Source organism: Labeo rohita, chromosome 7 (assembly GCF_022985175.1).
Source record: "Labeo rohita strain BAU-BD-2019 chromosome 7, IGBB_LRoh.1.0, whole genome shotgun sequence".
Lineage (NCBI taxonomy): Eukaryota > Metazoa > Chordata > Actinopteri > Cypriniformes > Cyprinidae > Labeo > Labeo rohita.
Window position 1 is genome coordinate 4064148 of NC_066875.1, and position 11697 is coordinate 4075844.

The 11697-nt window shown below is 33.4% G+C and overlaps 1 protein-coding gene across 1 annotated transcript; it reads right to left on the reverse strand.

The window, feature by feature from the left end:
- Positions 1-3938: 3938 nt before the first annotated feature.
- On the reverse strand, positions 3939-10405 carry sod3a (superoxide dismutase 3, extracellular a). Its single transcript, XM_051115509.1, has 2 exons — positions 10249-10405; positions 3939-6271 (listed from the first exon to the last, which is right to left on the reverse strand). Exon 2 carries the CDS (start codon positions 6260-6262, stop codon positions 5594-5596), a length of 669 nt encoding a protein of 222 aa, XP_050971466.1. The 5' UTR covers positions 6263-6271; positions 10249-10405; the 3' UTR covers positions 3939-5593.
- Between the last annotated feature and the right edge of the window lie 1292 nt (positions 10406-11697).

Genomic DNA, 11697 nt, shown 5'->3' on the forward strand with positions numbered 1-11697 from the left:
TCACATTTTAGGGGGTAAAATACACGTTTTGTGGTGGGGTTCCTCTAGTAAAATTGGCATTCCAGGGGCTAAATATTACATTACATTGCATTTCATTTATATACAGTTGAGGTCAAAAGTTTACATCCCCCTTTCAGTATCCGCAAAATGTTACTTATTTGACCAAAATAAGAGGGATCATACAAAATGCATGTTATTGTTCGTTTAGTACTGACCTGAATAAGATATTTTACATAAAAGATGTTTACGTATAGTCCACAAGAGAAAATAATAGTTGACTTTATAAAAATGTTCAAAATTTTACATCACCTTGATTCTTAATGCTGTGTTCTTGCCTGAATGATCCACAGCTGTTTTCTTTTTATTTTTATTTTTTTTTTGGTTTAGTGATAGTTTATGAGTCCCTTGTTTGTCCTGAACAGTTAAACTGCCCACTGTTCTTCAGGAAAATCCTTCAGGTCCCACAAGTTCTTTGGTTTTTCAGCTTTTTGTGTATTTGAACCCTTTCCAACAATGACTGTATGATTTTGAGATCCATCTTTTTACACTAAGGACAACTGAGGGACTCATATGCAACTATAGAAGGTTCAAACACTCACTGATGAAGGAAGGAAAGGAAAGGAAGGAATAATCATGCATTTTTTAATTTAAAGGTAAGGGGAAATTTAACTTATTTTGTCTTCTGGGAAACAAGTATCTTCTGTAGCCTCTGAAGGGCAAAAATGTACACATCTCCATTCTGTTCAAAAGTTTTCACCCCTGACTCTTAATGTATGGTTTTTACTTCTGGAGCATCAGTGAGTGTTTGAACCTTTTATAATAGTTGCATATGAGTCCCTCAGTTGTCCTCAGTGTGAAAAGATGGCTCTCAAAATCATACAGTCATTGTTGGAAAGGGTTCAAATACACAAAAAAGCTGGAAAACCAAAGAATTTGTGGGACCTGAAGGATTTTACTGAAGAACAACGGGCAATTTAACTGTTCAGAACAAGCAAGGGACTCATGAACAACTATCACTAAACAAACAAACAAAAAAAACACAGCTGTGGATCATTCAGGTAACAACACAATATTAAGAATCAAGGGGATGTAAACTTTTGCACTACAAACTAGTATGTTAATATTTAGGATAATACAATAAAATAAAATGGTAAGTCACACCAATTTGCAATAAGCAGCAAAACGAGTTGTTTTGTACAGCTAAAAATAGCCGGACACGGATGAGGCCAGAAGCCAGACCCATAAAATTTACAAATGGCCGCGCCCACTCTTACCTAAAGAGAAAGGCGGATACACTCTCATAAAAACAGGTTATAAAAACTGGGGTGGTACCTTTGAAGTAATAATAATCTTTTGAGACTATATAATGTACAAAGTTGTACGTTTTTGGAAAGGGTACCGCCCCAGTGACAGATTTTGTACCATAAAAGCAAAACAAAGAGCGCTACTTTCCCGTGTTAGAGTGCAGCTCGAGTGCATTCACGGGTGGGCCTGCGCTGTAGGATCTCTCCACAAGCAGGAAGCAAATCTTTTGAGTCAGCCTGCTGTCATCTCCACCATCTCCTGTCAAAGACGAGTCCCCTGCTGCCACTGACTGCCTTTCACTCCGCCACTGTAAAACTTCTTAACTAGGACTAAAATCGGAAGTTTGACGTGACTCCGGTTGACTCCTCTGTGCGCTGCGTCCCGTGTTCGCCTGCCATCTCCACGCTGCCGCACCGACAGCTCGTCAGTCACTGTCTGCACGCTGTTACACATATTCAACAGCTGCTTTCACTTGCTCTTTGGTCCTATTAGACAAGAAACGCCGCATTTGTACAGGAGATTGCGTGCATACACTGCTGAATTATTCATTGTGGAACATAAAGATATTCTGAAGCAGGTGAGAGCGTCGTTGTATGAAATCTAGAGGGATTCATTTTACAGGAGTGCATGCATTATGAGCAGCCTGCGAGTACTCTTAAGTTCCTACTCATAAATAAGGAAAATAATGGCTTTTGATGGTGGAAGTGTATTTTTCATCTACTTTTTCCATTAAAGAAAAGACAAATTATAAAGGAAAATGATTATAATTCTTACTTTTTAAAAATATATTTTGGATATTTAGTTTGTAATATTAAAGCATTTTAAGGTGGAATTCATGAATGAAGTTATGAATTTATTCATATTTTGCATATTTGACATTTGAGGTCAAAAAGCCAGTAAAACAGCAAGTGAAATGTATAAGAAAATGTCTGGAAATCTGTTGCACTTGTTAATTTTTATGTTAGGTTATGCTATTTTAATATTGTAATGATGATTTGCATTGCATTCTGAATAAAAAAAAAAAAAAAAAGGTAATTGCAACTTTTTAATCTCACAATTTTGACTTTTTTCTCAGAATTGCATGATGCAAATTCGCAATTCTGACTTTTTTTTTATTTGGAATTATGAGATATAAACTTGCAATTGCATGTTAGAAAGTCAGAATTCCGAGATATAAAGTCACAATTCTGACTTTTTTTCTCAGACTTGTGTGATATAAACTCACAGTTGCGAGAAATAGTCAGTTTTTTTTTTTGGACTTTCTCAGAATTGTGAGATATAAAGTTTTGAGGGGGGAAAAATATAAACTTGCAATTCTGAGAAAAAAACCTCACAATTCAGTGATTCAGTGGTTTGAAGTAACGATGCAGTTGTTTCTTACAAACATGTAGCTTTTCATATCTCAAGGCTATATCTATGGCCTTAGGGTGAGTACATTTTCAGCGAATTTTAATTTTAAGGTGAACTGTTCCTTTAAGAAATGTACTACAGTACCAGCTCAAAGTTCTGTATTTTTCAGTCTCTCATCAGTGATGTTTGCACAGCTCCCAGCTTTGAATATATCAGCACCAGTAAAATATTTTAAAAAAATTTAGTTGACGATATCAGGCAAACACTCCAACGATCCCGATTCAGACTTTATGCATAAACATTATTAGTTCAAGCACAGCACTAATCCTAAATTCAAATCTGTTCGCTTAGCCCATGGCGGCCTCTCACAGCAGACATCACATCTCCCTTCTGAAAGTAATTCATTGCATCCAATTATTTCAGCGCTTCTTCCTTCAAGAGCACTGTCCCAAATAGACCTTAAGAGGAAGCGCACGGCACATTGCGTTTTATGCCCTTATTTATATTCTGTTTGATTTGTTTATGCCTTGGGAATTGAGGCAGCTTGTCTGTCGGTGGTTGTTCGGCACAAATCATGAAACTGAGCCTCTCAGTGGCCAGGATAACTCCAGATATTAATAATTTCAGATTTACTAGCGAGTGGAAGTCATGTCACTTCTGTTAGCTGGTATCTGTTGCTTTAAAATGCTTTTGAAGTCTGAGGTCCCACTTTATATTACGCAGCCTTAACTACTATGTACTTACATTTAAATGAATCATTTGATACAATGCACCTATTGTGTACATACATGTTTTTACATTGTGCTTCTATTTTTAAAAATGCATGAATGTAATTACATTTAATGACACTGTTGACCCACCCCTTACACCTTAACCTATCCTTAAACCTACCCATACCACCAAACCTGTTCCTAACCTTACCAGTATCCAATATGAACGCAGTAAGTACATTGTACTTATTATAAGTACAAATAAAAGATTTGTTGATTATAATGGAACTTTGTGAGATGAGTGACGGCTTTTAATGGTTTTTAAGGGAGTTTGTAAATGAGATATTGATTTAATACAACAGTTCAATAAACAAGAAGTTAATATTAAGTGACTCATATTGTCTGACTAAAACAGTATTGCCTGACTTTTCTCCATTTTGTAGACAAAAAGTAGTTTAAAAACAAAGTCACAGCTATGTTGCTGCACATCTCCATTCAAACACAGTGTTGTTTCTTTTATGAATGAACGTGCATTTTTAAACAAATCTAGTGAGTCAATGAATCAATTGCCCATTCATGCTTTGTTCACACTTGCTTTATTCCAGAATGAATCAGCCGTTCAAACGAATCAAATGAATGAATGATTCGGTAATAAAATCAGTGACTTGCTGCCACCTACTGGCAGTTATATTTTTTATTTTTAAAGTATCTTTACTATTATTTAAATCATTTAACATTTCTATATTCAAATGTTTATATTTAAAACATGAATTTAATTGCATTAAACATCTGAAAATATACTTATAGCAACTTTTGAGTTGCTGTGCCACCTCTGTTATTTATTAATTAATTTTGTTATTTTGTTAATACTGATTTCATTCTACTTGTTCTTATTCTATTGCTTTAGTATATATATATATATATATGAAGAGTTCAAATGCAAAACCAGCTAAAAGCCATCTCGGCCAAAAATTAGATAATGATATTGAGTAAATGCTCAGGTCAGGTCAGGTCACGTCCATCAAATACTTTTACTTCAAACTATATAAATATCACGTTGTAATGGGTAATGGGAAGGCTAATTTTTTATCAGATATTTTCATGATTGATTTGAAGATGCTGCTGAAATTTTGACTGTGCTTCTAAGTTTTTTAAGTTAGGAGCACAACTGCTCCTAAAATAAAAGTAAGTGTTGAAACTCATGTGCTTCAGGATCTTGGTCAATCTTTTATAGTGGTCAAATTAAATTAAACAACATTCAATTCAATTCAACAAAACACACAGCTTTTTTTTTTTTTTTTTTATGATTTAATTAATTCCTATTCATTTCTTTCCCAGTGTACAACACTGACCAAGAGCTCATATATTTTTTTCCTCTGTAGAAGACGACAAAATCTGTCCCTAACCATAACTATAACCCGCTTCAATAGCAACAAAAGTGATTTGCAATTAAACATGAACATAACTATTAATATTACTATTATTTTTTATTGTGAGGGCTACACTGTAAAAACAACAACAACAACAACAACAACAAAAAATGCGATTTGTTGAGTTAACTTAATAATAATAATTTGTTACCCTGCTGCCTTAAAATCTTCAGTCAACTCAAATAAGTTTAGTCAACTTAAAATTTTAAGTTGTACTAAGTCACAACTTAGATATTTGAGTTGAATAAACTAAAAATTGAATTTGTTAAACTTAAAAGCTGGGCTTGTGACCCAGCTTCCCTAAAATTTTAAGTTGAATCAACTCAGATATATAAGTTGTCACTAATAGTTGTCACTTAGTACAACTTAACATTTCAAGTTGACTCAACTTTTTTGAGTTGAATGAACTTAAAATTTTAAAGGCAGCCAGGTAACAAATTATTTTAAGTTGACTCAACAAATAGTTTTTTACAGTGTAGTTAAAGTCACCTAATTTAAAGGGACCATGGTGTTTGTAATGGAAATAAAAATAGGGAATTTTAATACATTTTTAAAATGGATTTTATGTTAATGTAGGACAGAAAAAAAACACTATTAAAAATGACATTTATTTCTCTGGTTCCATGAAGAGGAGTCACAAAAAGATCTTAATAATGTTTGAATTAAAGTTTCTTAAAAACCCATTTTTAAGAGTTAATCGTTATTGTCCTATTTCAATCACAGTTCTTACATATAAACAGTATCATGTATCAATTTAAGTCACGATGCATTATTTCTTCTGCTCCACATCCACCACTCTCATCTTTTACTCTCGTTTACTTCCTCCAGCTCTTCCCCAGGGAGCCGTTCAGTCTTCTGCCACAGACTTGGAGTAGTAATGCCAATCACACAGCCAGCGATTCTCTTCCCGGCATTCCCACTGCGTTTGCTCTCCTCATCTAACCCCTTTCCCAGATCGTCCTCCTTCTCATGAACCACCACCGCGCGTCCCAGAATGGACTGACCCCCGAACAGCTTGGCCCCCGGGAGCTTCCGGAACTGCCTTATGACTCCTTGTTCGGAAACAAAGTTGCCCAGGTCTCCAGGATGAGCGGGATGGTCAACCGCCTGCGGGTTGTAATGAGGACCAGCAGTGATGCATCCTTGACTGAGGTCTCCATACTGATGAATGTGGATGGCACGCATTTGCTGATCATCAGCAGGCAAACCGTGGAGGTTGATTTTCACTTTTAGGGTTCCACTGGGAAAGACCTGCTTGAAAAGCACCTGCCCTAAGATCTGTGGCTGGCTGGGGGGTAAATTAGGGACGGGAGTTACTTCACAAGTGGCGTAGATTGTGTTGTTGAACTCCTCGACTTCTGGCTTTGGAGCTTCGACGATCACAAGAACTGAACTGTTAGAAAACTCTCCACTTTGTATATGCAGCGCCAGCAATATCAGAGGGAGTTTTAGGATGATTTTCTCCATCTTTAAAGCCTACAATGAGGAGTGGAATTAGTAATATCATGCTAGTTTAAAGGAGAAGTTCACTTCTAGAACAAAAATTTACAGATAATATACTCACCCCCTTGTCATCCAAGACGTGCATGCCTTTCTTTCTTCAGTCGTAAAGAAATTATGTTTTCTTCTCCATATATTGGACTTCTATGGTGCCCGTGAGTTTTAACTTTCAAAATGTAGTTTAAATGCAGCTTCAAAGGGCTCTAAACGATCCCAGCCGAGGAAGAAGGGTCTTATCTAGTGAAACGATCAGTTATTTTCTAAACAAATTTACAATTTATATACCTTTTAACCTCGAATGCTTGTCTTGTCTAGCTCTGTGTGAACAGTGTGCATTCCGCTTTAAGACAGTTAGGGTAGATCGAAAAACTCCCATCTCATTTTCTTCTCCAACTTTAAAATCAACCTACATACAAGTACCGACTAGGGCTGTAGCTATCGATTGTTTTAGTAATTGAGTATTCTACTGATTATTCCGTCGATTAATCAAATAATAGGATAAGAAGTAATTTTTCTTTATTAAAGAATAATACTAAATCTAAAAAAATAAGATAGTTCTCTTAAAATAAACAACTACTTTGTTTCCTTTTTAGAAAAATGAATTTTTGTTGCTGAAATTCCATACAATAACCATGAAAACTAAACCCATTTAATGCATTTATTTGGCAAATTACATTCAAAATGCAAAAATGCAAATACAAATATATCAATAATAATAATAATTATATGTATATATATATATATATATATATATATATATATATATATATATTTTATATAATCAGAACATTGAATACTGATATTTACATGTATTTTAAAAATGAAGATACTTTAAATGTGAAATCAAAACCGCCAGCAAGTCACTGTTAAGTAAGTGAGGCAATATGCTGCCTAAAATGTAAGTCTCTTAATATTAACTTGTTGTTAATTGATGAACTGTTGCATAAATTCAGTAACATCACATTTGTACTAATGCTGAGGCACTCTTCATTTGATACTAACTTTATAACTTTCTGTGTCAAAGAGAGAGAATGAGACAATCAAATAATTTGCCTCGATGATTTTTTGTATTTGAGTTACTCAAGGAATCGTTTCAGCCCTAGTACCGACCCATTGTTTTCAAAGTGAACATGCAAAGAAGAGCAAACGCCCTTTACGAAAAAAAAGGTAAAACAGCAATGTAGGATGACTTTGAAGTTGGAGGAGAAAATGAGATGGGAGTTTTTCGACATACCCTAACTGTATTGAACTGGCAAAAAGCTGAGTTCACATGGACCTACACAAGACAAGAGTTTGAGGTTAAAAAGTATATACAGGCGCATCTCATAAAATTTGAATATCATGATTTTTTATTGTAACATTTTAAAAACTGAAACTTTCATATATTCTAGATTTGTGTAAAGTAAAATATTTCTAAAGGTTTTTTTTTTGTTTTAATGATGATTAGAGCATACATCTCATGAAAGTCAAAAATCCAGTATCTCAAAATATTAGAATATTTCCTAAGATCAATCAAAAAACAGATCTGAAAAGAGGTCTTTGGACCACTGAGCAACAGTCCAGTTCTTTTTCTCCTTAGCCCAGGTAAGATGCTTCTGATGTTGTTTCTGTTTCAGAAGTGGCTCGGTAGCCCTTTTCCTGAAGACGTCTGAACGTGGTGACTCTTGATGCGATGACTTCAGCTTCAGTCCACTCTATGTGAAACTCTCCCAAGTGTTTGAATTGGCTTTACTTGACAGTTTTCTCAAGCTTGCGGCCATCTCTGTTGCTTGTGCACCTTTTCCTACTCAATTTCTTTCTTCCAGTTAACTTTGCATTGAATATGCTTTGATACAGCACTCTGTAAACAGCCACCCCATTCAGTAATGACCTTCTGTGACTTACTTTTTTTGTGGAGGGTGTCAGTTATTGTCTTGTGGACCATTGCCTGTCAGCAGTCTTCCCCATTATTGTGGTCTCAAAGAACAAGAGATACCTGGAATTTATACTGTAGGGATGGAGATTTAATGAAACTCAAATGTAAATGTAATATTTTGAGATACTGGATTTTTGACTTTCATGAGCTGTACGCTCTAATCATCAAAATTAAAACAAAAAAACTTTTGAAATGTTTTACTTTACATGTAATGAATCTAGAATATATGAAAGTTTAATTTTTTAAAATAAGTTACAATAAAAAAATGAACTTTTCCATGATAGTCTAATTTTATGAGATGCACCTGTACATTGTAATTTTTTAAAGAAAATAACTGATCGTTTCGCTAGATAATACCCTTTGAGAGCCCTTTGAGGCTACATTTAAACTGCATTTTGGAAGTTCAAACTCACGAGCACCAATGAAGTCCACTGTATGGAAAAAAATCCATTTTTCCTCAAAAAACATAATTTCTTTACAACTGAAGAAAGAAAGACATGAACATCTTGGATGACAATGTGGTGAGTAAATCTGTAAATTTTTGTTCTGGAAGTGAACTTCTCTATTAACAATGTTGTATTTTTGATAGAGTTGCAATTCAGGAAATGAGTTCTAGTAAGTACACATCAAAGTTTTCAGTTTTGTTCTTCTTTGCATTAGGCAAATTTCAAAGCTTTCTTTCAGGGAGCTTTGTGAGGGGAAGTCGCATTAGCTTAAAATAGCACAGCCAGATTAGATTGCATCAAGGGAAAAATAGCACAACCTTAAAAAACGTTCTGTGTACACTTGTGAAACACAAATGCACTTTATACTGAATGTGCAATCAAATCTTGAAAGTATTTTTAAAAATAAAAAAAAACTGTACTTGCAGATAATATAAAATTAACAAAATAAAAGTCCACTTAAATGTACTTAAAGAGAGACACTTTCATGACTGTTTCTTAACACACTTAAGTACACTTTAAAAAAAATAATGTCAAATTAAATGTTACCTTAAAGTTAGACTTTAAAGTAGATTTTAAATTAGATTGTTTTAATTATCTTTTGTTTTCTTGCTTTAAAGAAGTACACTTAACATACCAAAGCACATAATTGTAACAGTAGAGTGTTATTCAATATTACATTTAAAGTAAATATATTTTAAATGCACTGAATTGCAACTTCATCATTACAAATGTGTAATTACAAAGAAATTTAAATACATGACATACAAGTTTTAATAGAAATGACATTGTATATTTTAGTTTACCATAATTATTTGTCAGTACATTCAGCAGTACTTTCACCATATTTTAAAAACAATAGACATAATTATAAAATTGTATATAAAGATGGACTCCTACTTAAGTGTGCCAAAAGCACTCTAAAGTTCAGATAATTGCATTTAATATAAAACAGTAACAAAACTTTACAGTAATGTGTGATTTTAGAATAATGTTGTTAACATTAGTTAATGTATTAATCTTAAATGAATGAACAATGAACAATACATTTATTACACGATTTATTCATCCTTGTTAATAATGTTAGTTAATAAAAATAGTCGTTCACTGTTAATTCATGTTAGTTCACAGTGCATTAACTAATGTTAACAACTTGTGATTTGAATAATGCATTAGTAAATGCTGAAAATAACATTAACTAATATTAATAAATGCTGTAGAAGTATTGTTCATTCTTAGTTCATGTTAATTAATGTTAACTAATGAACCTTATTGTAAAGTGTTGCCATTTAAACTATTATGTGTTTCACATAACTGTAATGTGTTTCATTCAGTTGCAATTATTTTCATAATATGTACTCTTTTTAAAAGTATGTGGAAGTGTTCTTCTTTTTCACATGGGAAAGTTAAAAAGAAAAACAAAATAGTTTTATTTTTGCACAGTCTGGTATTATTAGCTACGCAAAAAAAAAAAAAAAAAAATCAAAGGACAGAACCATTCCACAAAAAGCCACATGTTTAGTCAACATCATGTCAATATTTGCACCAGCTGTCAATGAAAAAAAAAAAAAGAAAAACAGCAAAGCTATACATACCGTATGATTGAAATTTTGTCTTGAAACAGTGCACAGACTATTGCGGTCACAAGATTATGGCGAAGCTTAATCCGTGTGCAGCCGTGAACCGGGTTGAGAGAATGACCACTTATGATCAAACTTTGTATTATTGATTGGCTGCTCTTCTGAGAACTCGTGTGGAGCTTACAAGTTAACCATGTTGACATGTGACATGTAACACATGACAGTTATGTGCAGATATGAATAGAGTCTGTTTTAATATAAAAGAGGCACATTAACTCTCATGTTGTGTTCTGGTCATTTTGATTTTCTTTTTGCCAAAATGCTAGATAATGTTATCACATTGGACAAAAAGTTACTGGTTTTGTTTACAGAGGGAATAACAGCTTCCCATTTTTATTTATGGTTTTTGTGCTTCTTTGGGGATTTTGTTCACTTGTTATAGTGTTTTGAGTCAAAAATGAATAGCGTGCAAAATATTAGAGTCAGTCTTTTTTTTTTTTTTTAGCTTGTTTTCTTTTAATTATGACACACTGTAAAGAAAAAAGCTATAAAAATAGGGCAAACTATGCTATAATTAAATTGTAGTAATTAAATTAATATTAATAAAATTAAACTGTACTGTATAAAATATTTTTTTAAATAATTTCTGTATTTTTTAACAGAGCTGTTTTCCTATTTGTTTTGGAAATGTAATTTCCTCATTCTTCCTTTTTTTTAACGATCAAATCAAAAAATACCCACAAATAATGCTGTATGAAACTGAGTTGTATAACCTCAGATCATTGAGGCCTGTGATCAGTCAGTCTCTACAAAACCTGTGCTAATTCAAAGAAAAGAAGCTGACAAAAACTTTGGTGATAGTATGGCATAATGAGGGATTTACAAGCTGTTTTTAAAAGGCTGGTCATTCACTGAAACAGTGAATTAGGTAAAAGATTTTCAGCACAGCACAAGAGTTGTGCTTTAATTGTTAGTTATCTTACATGAAACTAATTTTACTGAGCCACGACATGCTCTGTAAATCCTATTTAAAGCTCATTTGTGACCCTGGACCACAAAACTAGTCATAAGTAGCATGGGTTTCATTAGGATATTAAGTAAAGATCATGTTCCATGAAGACACTTTAAAAATTTCCCACTATAAATATATCAAAACTTATTTTTTGATTAGTAATATGCATTGCTAAGAACTTCATTTGGACAACTTTAAAGGTGATTCCAGATTTTCAAATAGTTGTATTGGCCAAATATTGTCCTATAACAAACCATACATCAGTGGAAAGCTTATTTATTCAGCTTTCAGATAATGTTTAAATCTCAGTTTCAAAAAACTGACCCTTACTGGTTTTGTGGTCACAGTTTAAAGCCACTCTTTATTCATCTCACATAAAGGACTGTCATAAGTGAATATCTGACAGTTCTGTTTCAAGAAACCATTTCTGCAGACTCTGTCCTAAGCCCGTC